The 18,799-nt window shown below is 41.2% G+C and overlaps 1 protein-coding gene across 1 annotated transcript in view; it reads right to left on the bottom strand.

Annotated features, from left to right (window-relative positions):
- DDX10 (DEAD-box helicase 10) overlaps window positions 1–18,799 on the bottom strand; it is a 354,057-nt gene that overhangs the window by 294,958 nt on the left and 40,300 nt on the right. Inside the window, exons 10-11 of the mRNA XM_030561169.1 lie at window positions 10,024–10,125; window positions 8,114–8,201 (exon numbers count right to left, since the gene is read on the bottom strand). Coding sequence (XP_030417029.1) covers window positions 8,114–8,201; window positions 10,024–10,125 — 190 coding nt within the window. The remainder of the gene's footprint in view (window positions 1–8,113; window positions 8,202–10,023; window positions 10,126–18,799) is intronic.

Here is an 18,799-nt window from a genome sequence, read left to right as displayed (position 1 = left end):
CGCTGGCCACTTTCTTCATCCAACAGTCTACCCTCACAGTTCTCTAGTCCAGCATGCATCTGCAAGTCTTGAGCCTTGTCTCTCCTTCCCTCCATCACCTGCTCAAATACCCTTCAAAACCTCACCACAGTTTCTGTCTGCATCTGCAAACCTCTGATCATCTCTTCTCTTCCATCAAATCTATCAGGCAGCACTTCAAATAAAGCAACTTTCAGGTACCCTCTTCAGGATAATGTACATCACCACAGCTTCAGTATAGTTTCTTAGCTCACTACCACTGCTGCCAGCATAGCTGTCTTAGCCTTCCCTCCTAAGCTCCTGTCAAGAAAGAAAAAACAAAAACCACGCAAACCAAACATACACACACACACCACAAACTCCTCTTACAAACTCCCTGTTTTCACCTATGTTTGCTGGCTCCTATGCCACTGGCTGGCCGGTTGGCTGCCTTTTTAGGTCTGCTGATTAGGGAAGCTCCCAATCAAGGTTCAGCTGTGATCAAAGGCTCTGTTTCTCTCACAACACACTGCCCACCATCAAACTTCGTAAACAAAAACAAACCAACAAGCAAACAAACTCACTCATTGCTAAGGAACACGGGTTTGGTTTGCTTTCCTTTCCAACAGATCTCTATTCAACAGCTGCAGTTTTCAGTTCTGTTTGCTGGCTCTTGTGCTGCTGCTCTACAAAAGGAGGCCTGGATGGTTTTGATTTACAACAAAACCTGCCCTATAAGTCTCTAGGGACTACCACAAAACCAGAACAAACAAACAGAAACCAAACTGAGACAAGAAATGATTTTTATTCTGACTGTTTAAAACCAAGCACACTTGGGAGAAATCATTTGTGTTAATGATTCAATATTTCTGGCCTTTCAGTTAGAAGGTAAGAATGTTTTCCATACCCCTGTGAACCCCAAGAGATCATCCAACAAAACCAATCAATCAGTCCTGATCCCTATTGGGGCCTCTAGGTACAACATAAAATACATAATTATTTTCTAAGGGGAAATGAGGAAGCAAGAGAAATTTTTACATCTGAAAGCAGCAAAAAACTCAAACCCACGTTTTCCCTTGGCAGGTCACTTTAACATGCTAATTTTTGTTATTGGTAGTACTTTATTATTGGTAGCCTAGAGTCAAAGTAGCACAACACTTCCTATTATAGGGCTTCATTTTCAATCACTCATTTATTTTCCCAAACTATACATTTTCAGGCTGCAATTTCCCATGACAGATCTCTGTGCCCTTCTAGTATTTTTTTAATTTTCAGCAAAAACAGAACTGTTGCTAAGAATTAAGTATGGGGAAAATACATTGTTTTGCCCACATTAAAATATTATACCCATTTCACTGACAAGCTCGAGCACCTCCAGGCTTTGCAGCAAGGATTTGAAATTTGGCAGGGTTTTTTCCCTGATGACAGGGATGTGCCTTTTGGCATCCCCATAAACATCCAAATTTGGTCAAGCTATTAGCCTCCAAAATCACTGTTCACACGATCAGACTGCTGTTAGAGTTTGGCAGCTAATTTCTCTAAGGAATCCAACGGTACTCTGCATGCTATGTCCCAGCATAGCAGGAACAGAGGAGGATTCTCCCTACAATTGCTCCTCTCAGTTGCCAGGATCCATTGTGATGCCAGGCACAGGAAACAAGAGCAGGGAGACTCGTGTGTTCTCCATGTGCCCGTTCTGCTGGCACTCAGGCCAGGAAGAGAAGCAGAACGCATCTTGACTAGAATGCATAGGGGTGATGAGCAGAGGTAAGCACCCTGGTGGGCCGGGCCAGTTTGTTTATCTGCCACACAGGCAGGTTCGGCCGATTGCGGTTCCCACTAGCCACGCCTCCCCCACTGGCCCCACCTCCCCCATTGGCCCCGCCTCCTCCATTGGCCTCAGACAGCGAACCGTGGCCAGTGGGAGCCGCAATCTGCCGAACCTGCAGACGCAGCAGATAAACAAACTGGCCCAGCCCGCCAGGGTGCTTACCCTGGCAAGCCGTGTGCCAGAGGTTGCCACCCCTGTGCTAGGAGATAGTAATAGAAGGAGACAAGCAAGAGACTCTCTAACCATTAGAGAAGCTAGGATTCCAAAGCCTCAGTATTCCTCTTTCTAGAAAACAGTTGTGAAATCTAGTGGCAAAGTGTGTGTCTTCTTCTACTACTATTGATGATAACCTACTACTGCTACCAGTTATTCCTTAAGTTCAAGCAGTACATGTTCTTCTTATGATCCATGTAAGGGTCAATATGTTACCACTACAGAATTTTTGTATTTCAGTTTGCTTTTTGGCAGAATTTTGAGGACATATGCTCAACTGAATGGCATTTATTTCTTTGGATGCAACATATTAACCTCTGAACACCGCATCCAACCAATGGGTATAGAAAAAAATAAGGGGGATGGTATAAGGAGGAAGAAGGAGGACCTGGTGTGATCTGAGGAACAGAGCCACTGGCATGCCGAGGGGGACACACAGACTCTGGTATAGGAAAAAATGGGGGACCCTACAATGGAGGGGGGAAAGAGGGCATGAGGGACATCGCCCTTGTTATGAGGGTGAGGTTAAGCAGCCTGCAGCAAGGCCCCGAAGTAAAGGGAGTTGAGAGGGTGACACATAGGGAGTTCCTGGAAGCAAACAGAGGAGTGCAAGCTGCCCCTGGAGTGGACAATGCACTACAGAAGCAACCAAGAGTGAGTGAAGCTGCTAGGTGTACTAACCAAATGCCCTAAGCCCAATTTGTCCCCCTTTCTCCCTTCTGGTTTTCAGACCTTCATCAAATCAATAGCATTCTTACCTCTGATGGACAGAACATTCTCTGAAATTCTGGACTGAATTCAGCATTCAAAAGTTATTGCATTACAGCCAAACATAGAAATGTCACCAGGTTGTGTGTAAGGCAACAAAGGCTTGGCCAATTAAAATCACATTAACTCCTAGAGGACCCAACTGAGATAAATTGCTACGGAACTAGGCATTGCAGATACACATAGTATGAGACAGTACCTGCCCCAAGGGTAAACAGACAAGTGACAAAAAGGGTGGGAGAGAAGTGTCATCCCCATTTTACCAGATGAGGCACAGAAAGATTTAAGTGACTTCCCCAAGCTATTACATGAAACATGTAGCAAGGCCATAAATTGAACTCAGATCTGATTTCGGTGCCTTAAGCACAAACCCATCAACCCTTTGAAGGATATGTTTTCAACACACACACAAACTGCTGTCACCATTTTAAAATTAAAGATTCCTCTTAGGTTTTGAAGCCCATCTGCACTCACATTGAACAGCCAAAAGGGGAAAAAATATGTCAGCCTGAACTTTTAATTAGCTGGTCCCGCTGTTTTAGCAGGAATGAGTGGATAATACTGGCTGATATTTCCACTTTTTTGGTATTGCTTTCAGTCATAAAAATATTATTGGATTAATTCAAAGTTTGCACCATTATGGAGGATTAATACCACATGTCAATGCTGGATTATATTACTATTTCTATTATAGTAGCACCTACCCTCCCCAAATCAGGATTGGGGTTCTACTGCACCAAAATAAAATTAGCCACAATTTTGATTTAGTGATATCTTTCTCACATTGTAGTTTTCAATACACAAAATACACATACACAACTATGTGCTTTTTTATTTGTCTGCTACAGCAAAAATTGGAGCAATAAAACTTGACTGAATATGAAGTATACTATTATAACTTCATGCCAGTCCTTCCAAGAAGTGAGGAGGAAGTGACGGATATATACCAGTTCAACATTTAAGCCTTTCCTATCAAACTAGAGGAAGCAGTGAATGTATCTGCCTCATTTTCCTTCAAGAATCATTAACTCACCCCTCTTGGGAGGAGCCCTTATGTACCACTCTCCAAAATTAACCTTCCATTTTCAACAGGAAGCTGCAGAGCTGGTGTGATTTTTGAAAATTCCATTCCTTGCATAAACAGATGGTTAAGGGTTAATGCCTCTTACCTGTAAAGGGTTAAAAAGTTCACCTAGCCTAGCTAACACCTGACCAGAGGGACCAATGGGGGAACAAGATGTTTCAAAAGGAAGGAGGGAAGTTTTTCCTTTGTTTAGAGTTTCAGTTTCAGCTGGAGTGAAAAAGATCAAGGAACCAGCCTCTTATCAGAGTAGCAAGTTTTAGAAAGGGATAAATAGGTTTATGTTTATTTTCTTTGTAACCTGTCTTGGTACCATTAAGGAATTATCAAAATTGGGTATTTGGGTAGTTTTTTTGTGTAACTAAATTTGTGCCCAGGGGAACATCTTCTGTGTTTGAAATCTGTTGTCTGAGAGAGTAGCTGGTATGCTAATCTCTCCCAGAGGGTTTTCTTTTACCTTTCTTTTCTTTAATTAAAAGCCTTTTTTCTTAATACCTGATTGATTTTTCTTTGTTTTTAGATCCAAGGGGATTGGATCTGGACTCACCAGGGATTGGTGGGGGGAAAGGAGGGGGATGGTTAATTTCTCCTTGTTTTAAAGATCCAAGGGATTGGATCTAGACTCACCAGGAATTGGTGAAGGATTCTCTCCAGGCTACCTAGGGAGGGGAAGGTTTTGGGGGAACACGGAGTGATCCAGACACTGAAATTCTGGATGGTGGCAGGGATACCAGATCTAAGCTAGTAATTAAGCTTAGAAGTGTGCATGCAGGTCCTCACATCTGTACCCTAAAGTTCAGAGTGGGGAAGGAACCTTGACAAGGAAACTGCAGAGCTGGTGTGATTTCTGAAAATTCCGTTCCTTGCCCTTCATGCCCACTCATCTCCTTCCAAATGAACCATCAACTCTTCCAGCTTGGAGGCCATGACCATCACTAATACTATGAATACTATGAGTACGCACACCAAACTGACACCCACCCACTTAACTCCCCCCTCCTCACCTGCATGATTCATTCTGGCACACAGGCAGATAATTTAATTGTTGCAAGTTTCAACAATCTGCCTGATCAAAAATCAGACAGGCCGGACAGACCTGTAACACATGCCCTTAATAAAATCAGCATTCTGGGTATGATTCTGAGGTTAAGATCAGCTGTGATACAGTCACTGCTTTAAAGAGCAGGAACAACTAGGCTCGTACACATATTCATCTGTGTAAAGAATGTGTGTATGTGTATGAGGTCAGTATACAAAATTCTTAACTTATGAAAAAAAGATGTAAGTTAAGAATTTTGAATATGTGTATGGGGTCAGTATACATCTATAAGAGAGTATACTTTGATTTTACATTTGTATTAAACACTATTATAAAAAACTAATAGAAATTGGATTAAGAGTAGCTTTAACATTAGATTCACCAGCCTGAAAAAAAAACCCTTGTTTGACCTTGGTCCACTGCTATTCAGAAATGTTAATACTGTTTCAACTCACCTCATTTAAATTTATCACCCTTTTTAAAAAAAAAAAAAAGCAAAAAAAACCACACATCCTAAAAAGTCAATGCAGAAGAAGCAATTGAAAGGAAAATGGTTTATTAGTTTTGTCAACCTAAGCCAAAGAACATTCTTTTGTTACTTTTCTCATCCCTTTCTAGCCAGCTGTTCCATCACGTCCTATGTAAATTTATCTAACCATAAAACAGAGTTACAGTTGCAGATGATCATGATATGCCACCAGGTATTTTGGTCTAAAGAATGCTTTGCCAAGGAGGAAACAAGGGGAAACTTGCACTGCCATTCTCGTGTTACAACTGAATGTCTTAGGATTTCAGTCCAGAGCCATCAATCTGGCACCTTTCATAAATAAAATTACTTTTAAAAATAAACATTCAATAGTCAGCAATGGTAATTTTAACTAACTAAGGGCCTGACCTCATTGTTCGTACTCAAGCAAAACTCCCACTAACATCCATCGACTGGACAGGGCAGAGAGAGATAGATCAGAGGAGGAAGAGATAAACCTGAAGAGCACAGACTGGGACCAAAACAAAGAGCCGGAGTGGGGGAGAAACAGGATTGGTACAGGGACACACAAGAGGGAACAGAGCAGAAGGGGTCAGGCTTGGAGTGGAGGGAGGGTTAAGAGTCTGTGCCCACTAGAGGACACTCCCTTCCCCAGCCCAGAATCAAACTCAAGATTCCTGAGTCTCACCATTCCTCTGATGTACACAAACACCTTTGAAACCCATTGACAAAGTGTCTCATCCCCCTCTAATAGCTTGTACATAGAGGATTACAACCTACTACTACTATGAATTACTCTGTCAGCTCAAATGGCAGAAGTCTGCACGGTGTAATTGAAGTTCCACCCTGCTGATGATCTAAAGGTGGTGTCAATATGATGTCACATGATGGAATTCGTTGTTTTGTTTTGTTTTGTGGTAGTGGCAGGGCCAGAATCCAATTCCCCAGGAAAGCATTCAACTGCCTCTGCCATGACACCATACTTTCTCTTCCTGTAGTCCCCTGCCTCATTCATCACACACCTTCCAACTTCTGCAACAAATGAGGCAGGAGTCCTGCAGACAGCAGCCTCCTTCACTACACAACCTGATTCATCCCCACAGCATGTCCATTCTAGGGAAAAAATAATATGTGCTCATGAAATAAAAGACTATCATAATTCATACATACAAGGGGGCAAAATTAAGGTTGCATGGGCACTCTTAATTCTGGCATTTCCCAACTTTGAGTTCTTGACTTTGCAATCTTAACAACATTTAACAGGTTTGGGGTTTGTTTGCTTGTTTGTTTTTGGTGTGCATGTGTAACATAAAGCAAGACAGAGGTTTTAGGGGGTTCTATGCTCCATCAGAGTTTGAGGGAGTGGATGGAGGGGGGCAATTAGGATGTGGGGTAAGTAGAAAGGTGGTAAGAGAAATTACTCCCTCCAACAGCCCTATCCTGACTGTTAGGTTTCTGTCCCAATCCTTGCCTATATATCCAAATTAATACTTTTCCCCCAACTCACTCAGAACTCACTTGGAGCTGTGGAGTCAGCGCTCAAGGCGAGGGCAGCGCAAGGAGACCCCCTCCCCAGGGGTTGCAGGAACATGCCAGCCGCTTCCGGGAGCAACGTGGAGCAAGGGTGGGCAAGGAAGCATGACTTAGCCCCACTGAGCTGCTGGCGGTGGCCTGGAGCCCCAGGCCCTTTAGAATCACTCAGGCCCTGGGGCAATTGCCCCACCACCACCACCAGCAGGCCTGGCTGCAGCCCAGAAATTCCCAGAGCCACAGCCCAGAAATCCCATCTGAGCATGGTTGAAGTGCACAGTCCTACCCAGAATGAAGTGCAGGAAGCCAGGTCTGTCTCCTAAGGAATCCAATGGTCCTAAGGGAGACCTAGATTCAACTCCCAATTCCATCACAAACAATCTGTGCAATCCTGGGCAAGTAACAGTCTCTCTGTGTCTCAGTTCCCTACCTGTAAAATGGTAGTGATAATATTTCTCTGCCTCAGAGAGAAGAGAGGATAAGTACATAAAAACTGCAAGATGCCCAGATGTTATCGTGATAGGGGTCCCTTAAATACTTAAGATAGATGGACTAAAGGGGTCAAAGGCACAGTCCTCCTTACAGCCATGACATATGGATTTTCCATCACTGAAGGGATGGATTACCCTGTACATCCAGGAGGTGCGACAATGAAAACCTTGATTAAAAATGTGGGCATTTGAGGTATAAAGTTAAAGTTACTTATGTATTTTTCAAAATTATACTGATTTGAAGACTAAGTTTTGGGCAAATTATTTAAGCTCAGCAGTCATATTTGCCAGTTTCAGCAAGGTCTTTTTTTTTTTAAACTTTGATAACCAATTAGTATTTTTAACATGCTCTATATCAGCTCCCGAAAGAAAAGCCATAGCAGAAAGAACTAGAAGTATGTCTGTGGTCCTTCAATCAAAAGAATTGTCAGCTAATTAAAGAAGAATGTATGTAATCCATCTCCACTGTGGAAAAGAGGATGACAAAGAGAAGATTAAGACACTTGTCACAACTCCTAAAACAAGAACATCATTTTCCAGTGATATCTAATTTTTTAGATTTAAAAATGATCATATTTAGCAGTTCCAAGTACATTTGCCTTAGCAACAGTTGGCAAGGCGGTTATTGTAACAGTAGTTCAATTTAACAAACAGGGCTGTGTTATAGACAACTTACCATTTGAGCCCTCTCCTTTAACTCTTTATCTTGAGCTAAAAAACTCTGCATCTTTTTTTGGATATCTACAAGCTTTTCAGGGTTGATTCTAATGAAAAAAAAAAAAGGGAAAATTATTTTACCTTTAGAAAATATATTAAGAAACTCGTATTAAGTTCCCAGGAGTACTTTTTCATTCCATTTGTATTACATTAAAATGCATAACGCTATTGCTACTGTGAACAAGGTTTCACTAAAATCATGAAGACCAATCTCCTTAAATGAATAATGCAGACAAGGCAAACAGAATCTCGGACCCTTGATCCAGAGAACAGACTGTTGAGAGAAAAAAGTGTTGTTTTTTTTAAAAAGGTAAAGCCAAAGTTAATATTAAAATACTTCTTCAGTTTATAAAAAGTAGATAATGAACTCAGAACCAGAGAAGGAAATGTAATATATTGTACTAATATTTCATTCCAAGATAGCACCCTTCACGAGAAGAATTCATAGCATTTTTCAAAGCTTAAATAAGACCCAATGCCCCTGAGAGGTACCAGTAAAGTTTTTCTCTATTACAGTGGTCGGCAACCTTTCAGAAGTGGTGTGCCAAGTATTCATTTATTCACTCTAATTTAAGGTTTTGCGTCCAAGTAATACATTTTAATGTTTTTAGAAGGTCTCTTTCTAGAAGTCTATAATATATAACTAAACTACTGTCATATGTAAAGTAAATAAGGTTTTTAAAATGTTTAAAAAGCTTCATTTAAAATTAAATTAAAATGCTGAGCCCCCCGGACTGATGGCCAGGACCCAGGCAGTGAGTGTGCCACTGAAAATCAGCTTGCGTGCCACCTTTGACATGCGTGCCATAGGTTGCCTACCCCTGCTCTATTATATCCATTTTATAGATGGGCAAAACTAAAGAATATTGAGATTATGTAACATAAAAGTATCCCAAGATCTGGACTTAATGAGATACACCACAACTGCTTCATTACAGCAGTCTCCATTACACCTAGTGAAGAGTGTGTCAGCCACCTAACGAACTGCTTTACTTTTCTGTTTTCATTCAAGCTATTAATAGTTTGATCATTTAGTCTTTGCATTGCTTTTCCATCTACGTCTATTCTCCACTTCCTAGTCCCAGGCATCTGTACCTCCCAGGCTTCTGAATAGCACAGTTATATATGCTTCAAGTAGTAGGGGAAAACAGTCTTTTGACAAACTTCACTATTTCACTCAAGAGATTCTAGATCCAGATGGCATTACTGTACGCCATCTGTTTATGCAGTACTGTACAATAAATTATAGGCCCTGCTCTGAGGACCTCGCTATCAAGAATCAGACATTCTCCGTATAGTGATTAAGTCTGTCTGGGCAACAAAGCTTTAATAAAAATCCTGTGCAAGAAGTTATATATACTAACCTCTTCTCTGGTAAAGTATTGTTGCAATCAGTAATTGTGCTTTTCTTATGAGAATAAAGATCATATTAATTTACAAGGACTTCTGAGCTTTATTGAGTCACCATTTTATGTTCCACGCTTTGTCAGAACTGGGTAGCAGAACGCTGCAGTGACGCCAAAAGCTATTTCCAGATTATACATACACCAGCTCACTGTAGTTTTAGATAAAGGCTGCATAGCTGGGTGGTAAGCTCCAAGCAGGCATAAATACTAATTTGGTTTGTACATGTAAAGGTATAAAACAGATGTTGTTATAAGGAAAATGAGGAAATTTTATGTTGGTGCACTGAATCAATCACAGAAATCAAATTAAAAACATGGAACACGTAAGCTCTTTTTTTTAATCCCACTGCAAGTAAAACATGCAGTTTAATGGTATCTTAATAAAGCAAGACTGTCATGGAATCATCATATACTACTTCTGTCAAAGAGGACTAAAATCGCTCACTAGGCTTTGGTAACTTACTTGATTTTATTGACAGGTACTTTTCTCTGCGACAGCTGGTGAACCATGCCTCCTTCTTCAGAGGGAAGCAGTACTAACAAAGCTTCACCACCTTCTTTGTACCTGATGAAAAGAAGGAAAGGAAAAGCAAGGATCTTTGATTAAAGGGTTTTTAAAAAAAAATTTTCAAAAGGAATCGCATGTAGCAAGTTTAACAAACCTTGATCCTCACAACATCCCAAAGTAGCAGGCAATTATCCTCATTCTGCAATGGGAAAACATGGGCAGACCAGGAGACATGATTTGCCAACATCGCAGATGGAGTTAATGGTAAAACTAGGGACAGAACCCATGGGAGCCTGGCTTCCAGACACAGATTCATGTCATTAGGCCATACCTCTCTGCACAGGAAGGATTTCTGTGATTATCAGACGTACAGTGTTATAGGATCCAGTTATCTGTTTCAGCTTTTAGTCACTGGTCGTTCATAACATTAATTCGCAACTGCTTGAAAGGTCTGAAGGACTGGAAACCTACTACAGTCTCCATGTGGAAGATGTGCTGAATTTACCAGGTGTCGCCCACGTGTAGACTGTTGCCTGTTTTTATATATATATATATATATTCTCTGTACTACTTTTGTCCTAAGTAAAAGTACTGTGCTTTGTGAACGATGGCTGGTCACTGGTAAACACTCTCAAAGCCCCTTGGAGACAGTAGAATTGTGGGCCCTGGACTAAAGTCAGACCTGCTGGGAATTAGCACAGTGAGTTGCAAGGGAACTGCAAGAAACCCAAATCTCTGGTCTGAAGAGAAAAGGATGCAGGCCCCAGCCCACAGAGAAGTGATGATGAAGGCTTGAGACTTAAAAGGGGAGTCCTTGAAGGGGCAGAGATGCAGTTAATCCTGGAGTTGTGACATATGATCATGACGGGAATGCACTTGTGTGCTCCAAATGTATCTCATTCTTACTGAAAGAGACTAGTAGGTGGGAAAGGATTAACACCCCTTGCTCTAGCTTGTTTCCAAATAGGAGTTTTAATTTGCTCTCTCAAAAAAAGACTATTTAGACAATTCATCAAGGCATAATTGAAAGAAAAGCCTGAAAAAGTAATGAACTGAAAGATATTAGATGCCAAACAATAAAAGCAGAGACTGATTGTCAGTATGAAAACTGGGTCTAGGACTCTCTCTTTAGTATATTTAATAGGTGTTTGGGATGCAGTCAATTTGGTAATTACCCAGCTTTATGTTTGACAGAAAGCTCAGAACTCCTACACTTCATTCTTAATGTCTCCTACTTGTTAGGCTTACTCCAAGGAGGAAGCCTATGTTGTTTGCTATCTTATAGCTAATTAGAGGGATGGGAGTAGATGGAGAAAGAAATAACTATCACTGTAGTAAATAAATAGTGTGCTTACAAATCCCACTAAAAGAGATATAGTGATCAACTAGCACCTGTATTTTCCAAATCTACCTTCACTGAAACAAACATTAAATATATTTAATTCAACTAAAACAAACAAGTTTAGCAACTGAGCATAGTAGCTACAGTGCAACAAGGGTGCAGATTACTGGGGAAATCCCTGTACAAGATTCCCCATTAGATACACATCAGTCCAATTAGATTGTCACAGGCTGGCTGGTCATTTAAGGCAAGCCAGGCTCAGCCTTGTCTGCCACCTGCCAGCTAGCCCCTGGCAGATGCTGATATGGCAACTTAAGACAGTGACCTCAGCCATGAGAGAACAGGAAAAGACCACTTAAACAAAGCTCATCTCAGAGTGCGGAGACCCCAGAGCCAAGGCCGCTGAGAGTGGGTTCAAGCCCCGGTGAAAAAAATTTTGGGGCTCCCCAGCAAGGGAGGACCAGCTAAACAGGACCGACGAAGCCAGGCCCCAGTAATTTGGACCGGCTTCTCCCCCCGGTCAGCCCTGCCCAGAGAGAGGAGCCAGAGGAGTTCTCTCTCTGGGAAGGACCTGAAAAAGCCAGACTGGAAAAGACCCACAGGGAGAAGGGTAGGCTCATGTGGAGGAAGCGCTGATATAGGCCCAACAAGCAGCAATGTCTGGGGAAGGGAAGCAGTGTAAGAAGCAGGGGAGGAACGCCGCAGGAGCAGGTTAGGCTCCTGTGTGGGAAGCCCTGAGGTAAGGCCTACAGGGATGAACGAGATGCTCAAGGAAGCCTGCCGGGAGGAAGTAACATAGAAGGTATGGAGAGCTTCAGTGTAGCCCAAGAGGGGCAGAAGAATTGTTTGTTTGGACTCTTAACTGGACTTTTTGTTATCCCAGAAGGGGGTTGAACTTTCATGTGAGATGGCTGGAGGGCCAGGCCCTGGAAGATGCAGAGTTAAGCCATCGCAGAGCCAAGGAAGTGGCGCTAGATAGCTCCAGAGAAAAGGACCCCTTGCAACACCACCTCTAGGCACAAAGGGCCACTATGGTGGTAAGAACAACCCATTACAGATTTATTTCAGAAATATATTGAACTGGGACAGAATCCCATGAATGCTAGTAAATAGGGTGTAGTAAGGGGAGGCCCTGAGATATAAACCTTGGCATCAGAGGCCCAATATGAGGCCTAAGGCCTGAACTAAAGTAATGGTCAAGACTTTGCTAACATAAAGCACAGTTAAGCTGTGAGCCAGAGGCAGGCCCTGCTCACAGAAGCTGGCAAGAAAAGGGCTGATGCTGCAAAAAGAGACATACCTAAAAGGTATTGGACACCAGATATCAGAACATTCGCATACTTGTACACTCCACACAGATAACAAGGAACAGGCTGACCCATCCCAATGACAGGGCCAAAATGGTAATATGATGGATAGAGTTGTTTTGTTCAAATCAATATGTACAAGGTGAGAGGTGGCACCTTACTATGTAGAGGGGTTGTACCTTGCTACGTAGAAGGGTTGCACCTCAATACGTCTGGAGTGATATGTAACTTGTTTGTACCTGTGTATAAGAATGCATCCCTGGGGCAGTGTCTTTGTCCAGCCGAGGGGGCAGTGGAAAGTCACGCCACTGACTGAGCTGCATCCATTGCCACGGGGCACATACTCGTAGTATGTACTGTAGAGTAAAATCTAGAGGGAACTATCACTGTGCTTCGTTTGACAATAAACCTGGCCGAAGTGCCTTCGTACCTTACTAGACTCTGCGGTTATTGGGGGTTCTCTAGGGATCTGCTGTGTCAGCTATCTTCAAAGAGCTGGGGCAGCATACAGAGGGAACACACGTACGCAGCCGAGTGATATCAACACTGAACAGAGCAGAGCACCACGCCGGTAGCATCTGACAACATAGGGGCCAACAAGGAAAAATAGTGCGTGATGGCCAAATAAGATGGAAAACAAAGCCATTGTGTGAAGCAGCACTAGAGGAGTGGAGCTACTCACAGTGATGTCTTTAAGTAATTAGCTCCCGTAAGCAAACAAGTAAATTGCTGCCACCAGCAGCAGCCCATTTATTCCTGTCCTTTTCAAAATTTTACTTTATTATAATATTTCTCAACTGATGTGTATCAACACATTTATCACCTATGTAACATGTTATCACCTGTCCTGTGTTTTCTTCTTTATTCCTCTTTGCCTTATTTTTCTTCTCCTTCTATACTGGAGTATTTCTTCATCTATAGTTGAGTAGCTGATTTGCCCTCTATTTTTTCTATACTGTGCACTAGTTTTCCTTCTACCTCTAGCTCACTCTTACCACTTCTGTTCCTACATCTATGCCTCCTTTCCCCTTCATCATCTTCATATATACTTTTCTTCCTCTCTCCCATCAATTCCTCATTCCTCCTCTCACTCCATCACATTCTCTACTGGGTCTCTCCTCAAACATATTCACTCTTCTCTATGAATTCTTTTCCCAGTATCTCTCCCTTTCAAAGACCCCTCTCCTCAGATTCATTCTCTGCTATACCTTGGCCCCCTATTCTCCAAGGAGCCCAAAAGAGGATGATAAATTAAGGAAAAGAGATATATGGGGTGAGGGGACTCCTAAGAAAAAGGGAGTATGTGATCCGATTGTCTTTCCAGTGAAAAAATGTATAGGAAAAGAAGACTGGAACATGAAAAGGTGATATGTGGGATTCTCAGTTATGAGGACTCCAACAACGGTGAAAGAGGGAGTCCAATGTTGGCTAGAGAATGGAGGTGGGGTGAGTAGAACTGGTTGAGCCAGCCTCTGGAATGAAGCTTTGTGGGCTCAGGTCAATAGCCATGAAGCATCAGGCAGTAAAGCCGATGGTGAAAGAAAAGCAGTCAATGAGAGGAAGAGAGGCAGTTGGTACATAAATATATTGTGGAGTGGGCCCCATTCAATTCTAATCTAGAAGCGCCTCTGGTAGTTGAGAATCTTGTTGTTTTCATCCAGATATATGACTGGTTTAGAGTAAAGAAGACAGTGGTGATAGAGTGAATAAAGAGAACTCAAGGAAAACTTTTACTAAGATAGCATTTAATTTGCAGCCAAGTGGATATGAATGGACATCCTCAGACTCACTAAAAGAGCATCACATGAAAATCATTAATGAATCTTGAGACGGGATGTGGAGGGCTCACATTTCTCAGAAGAAAGCACATACAGTATTTCATTTAGTAAAAGCTGCATCCCAAAATAGTTTACAAACTTTAATACCCCAAAGCAAACAGTGTTATAAGCAACACAAGTAGCAATGACTATACTTAAGGTTGGCCAACGCTTTCCACTGTAACACGCTGAGTTCAGTTGCTTATAATTTTGTCAACCTTGATTTGCTTGTACAGATTTTCTATGCTGGGTATCTCCCTCAGGCTGAAAATTTGGGGAAAGTTTCAGCAAAAATGGATCAGAATGAGATGTGGGCAAAATAGGTTGTTTTGCCCATTTTAAATTCTTACAACAGGCTCACTGAGATGCTCTGGAGTACAGACTAAGTTTTCAAGTGGCAGCTCTTTGTAAGGGACGGGCCATTTGCCATTCCTGTGAAAATTCATCCAAATTTAGACCCTCTGGAAATGTGTTTGCACATGCTCAGTAGAGATTTAGAGTTTGGCAGCTAAGTTATCAGAAGATTCAACCTGTAGTGCATATAATCCAGCCAAGAACTGTAGGGGCTAAGGACTTTCCATGCAAATACTCCAAGCAGCCACAGGATGCTGCAGCATTGGGTACAGGAACTGAACTGGGAGACATTCTGGTGCTTTGAATGCACCCAAGCAGGAGGAGGTAGAACCAGCCAGACTGGAATGCAGAAGGGCGAGGAACAGAAGGTGGTGGAAAGGGACTGGCAGCTGAGGTAGGGGAGGAGGCCACTGGAGTAGAAGGAATAGCAAACAAGATGTCCCAGGAAACTATAGGCTAGTTAGTCTCACACTGATCCCAGACAAAAATCACAGAAAGATCAACTTGGGACTTAAAGGATAGTAGCATAATTAATGCCAACCAACATGCTTATGGAAAACTGATCTTGTCAGACAAGCTTGATATCCTTTTTTGTTGTGATTACAAGTTAGATTTGACAAAAGTAACTGTTGGAGTAATATATTTAGATTTCTGCAACGCATCTGACTTCATCCCAATTTGCTTTCAGATAACAAAATTAGCACTATGCAAAATCAATGCAGGCCATATCAAATTAATCAAAATTTGTTAACTGATAGATCTCAAAACAGTTTGCAAATTAGGAACACCCAACGGTTGGCATTTCTAGAGGGGTTCTGGAATTTGTTCTTGGCTCAAGACTTATTCAATATCTGTATCAATGATCTGGAAGAAAAATGAAAAATCATTTCTGGTAAAGGTTGCGGATGGCAAAATGATGGGGGCAGGTCATTTATACAGACCCACCAAAATTGCTTGGTAAAGTGGGACCATTTGAACAACAAGCATTTTAACAGCCAAATACAAGGTCATACATCTATGAACAAAGAATGTAGGTCACTCTTACAAGATAACAGGCTGTATGGATTCTGAAAAGGACATGGTTAATTTCAAAGTCATGGCTCAAGATCAGCTATTTATCCAACAACTGAACATGCACTCCCAATGCAACGTTCTAGCTAAGAGGGAGAACATGCTCCTTGGCTGTATAATCAAGTAGGAGCAGCACTGGTGAGAACATTACTAGAAAACTGTGTCCAGTTCCCCCATCCTGACTTCAAAATATGTATAACAAAAATTGGAAAGGACACAGAAAAAGAGCTATATGAATTATTTCATATCGGGAAAATGTGTTTTATAGTGAGAGACTACAATCTAGTAAATTTATCCAAGAGAAGGTTAAAAGGGGAGTTGATCACAGTCTACAAGTACCTATATGGGGAAGAGATTTCTGATTGTAGATGGCTCTTTAATCTAGGGGACAAAGATATAAGGAAGTTGCAGTAACTACCTTAATTCTGGTATTTCCTAACTTTTGAGTTCTTGACTTTGCAAAAGTAACGTTTTAATGCAGTTTTTTTTGTGTATAATAATGTTTAAGCTACAAATAACAGCAGCGCCAAACATGCTGTATAGTGAATAAGTTGCCTTTCCAGAAACTAGAAATATACAGAAGATGAAAAGCACACTCTGTGGAAATTTTATTAAAATCAAGTGTTAAAACTTGGTCTCCATACATTATGATTATTTCAAAGTTTAAATTAAATCTTATAGAGCCTTCATGCAGGAGAATAGTATTAAAAGCTAAGAAAAGAATCACATTAAGTTAGGCAAAGAATATGAAGGTCTTCAAGTGAAATTTCCTTTTTGTTTGTTTGTGTTTTGTTTATTTCCTATTACCAGGAAGAAAAGCAATATTAAAAATACTTCTTAGCATGGGGGACTTGAGACATTCAAAGGGATTGAAAGAGATCTGATGACTATTGCTAGGTTCTAATCATTCACTTAAGCAATTCCCCTGCTTCGTTACACCTATTTAAGTTTAAGTACACACAAAATATTTCTATTGGCCTTTGAAAAGCCTGGATGGACTGTCTTATATTGCAGGCTGGCATTAAACTAGCCCAAAAACTGTGAAATAACTGAAAAACAGACAGGCAGGCACTGCTGCTGTGCCTCCTCATTGCAAAAACATGAAAACAAGAGTCAAAGGTTTGGGTAAACTGAAAAATAAATGATTTGAAACACCATCTGGAAGATTTTGCATCTGTTTAGATTTTTCATGGTGGTTTAGTTGCTGAGAAGACAAGCCAACAGTAAAGGAGCTTTATTTAGACAAATATAGACTTGCTTCTCAAGAAGAGATTAGCTATTTTCTCCTCAAACAACAACAAACATGTTAATGGAAGACTACTGGTCTGCACCAATCACTAGGCTTAAGAGGTCCCCTGCAAATTCAAAAATAAAGCTTGTGCTTTTTTTGGTTTTTTATGATGTATAAAGGTGGCCTGAAAGTTTCTCCTTCAGGAAAAGTTTTTTATGCTTGTTTTTTATGCTAGAAATTTGTGTATTCTAGACCTTAGAAGACACTGGAAAATAGCTAACTGCTGAAATGACCTCTCAAGAGATTAAAAATTGTCCCAATTGAGAAAAGAACGGGTATTTGATCAGTGTTTAAAACTCTGTTTTCCCATTAATGCCTATTTAACTCCAACACTTAATCAACACTTGGGGGGAGTGGAAGGAGACCTTATCTGTAGATCTTCAGCTACTGGTACAAACAATCCCAATATCTATCCTTCTGAAGTTCTCCAGCAAAGCCAGAGGAAAGCATTTCTGACATTAAGGTAGATAAATAAGAAAATAAAAATACATCATGAAGCAGTAAAAAAAAGTCAACCCCAATTTTTAAAAAGCCTCCCCCAGGTCATCACTAGTACTTCTCTAAAGAAAAGAAACAGCATCCTCTTCTGAAAGGGGGGGAGGGATAGCTCAGTGGTTTGAGTATTGGCCTGCTAAACCCAGGGTTGTGAGTTCAGTCCTTGAGGGGGTCACTTAGGGAGCTAGGGCAAAAATCAGTACTTGGTCCTGCTAGCAAAGGCAGGGGGCTGGACTCAATGACCTTTCAGGGTCCCTTCCAGTTCTATGAGATAGGTATATCTCCATATATTTATGTAGTCTGCTACTTCCAGTCTGTACACCCTTACCAAAGCCAAACAGTTGTTTTGGATCACCAGACCAAATATTAGTGCTTTACCAATGGAGGTATTTGTTCAGCAACACAGCTGCTTTGTACATAGAATTTTCAACTAAAACCTAGGGCATTCTTAATAAATAAAATCAAATTTACTTGATCTGTGTACCAACTGGTAAATAATTTCAAAAAGTGATGTAAACACATGCATCATCTGCATAGCCCAGGGTAGGTCTCACTTTAGTTTTGTGATTTTATGATTGTTGCTTTGTACACAACAAGATACTATTAACCTTTATTTTAAAAAAATGAATTGCTTCTGGCTGCAGCAAGTCTTCAAAAACCAGATCTATGTAACTTTTGTATACATTTGTCTTAGTTACTCATTCTGGATGAGATGAGTCTGCGTGTCTGAATACCTACTCGTCATCAACCAAGTCTCAAAACTAACAGCCAGAGCAGCAAGGTAACAGAGAACTTCACTAATTCTGTACTGTTCTATGATTACTGGAAACATGATGCAGAAAGAAGCTGCCTCTGAACAGGGGGCAGAAGGGAATGGCTGAGTCAGGAAGGTCTCATATTGGCTACTGTTTTTTTGTTTTATTTTTGATTGAGAGAGTGAGTGAGCGAGTGTTTGGTGCTCATGAAAGAGGATGTCCTCTATGCACCAAAAGAAGCTTGTCGAGAAGCAGTTCTATTTTCCTACACCATGAGCCTGAGGAACCACACCTCTGAG

Source organism: Gopherus evgoodei, chromosome 1 (assembly GCF_007399415.2).
Source record: "Gopherus evgoodei ecotype Sinaloan lineage chromosome 1, rGopEvg1_v1.p, whole genome shotgun sequence".
NCBI lineage: Eukaryota > Metazoa > Chordata > Testudines > Testudinidae > Gopherus > Gopherus evgoodei.
Note: the sequence above shows the minus strand (reverse complement) of the source record. Positions and strands in the feature narration are given on the sequence as shown.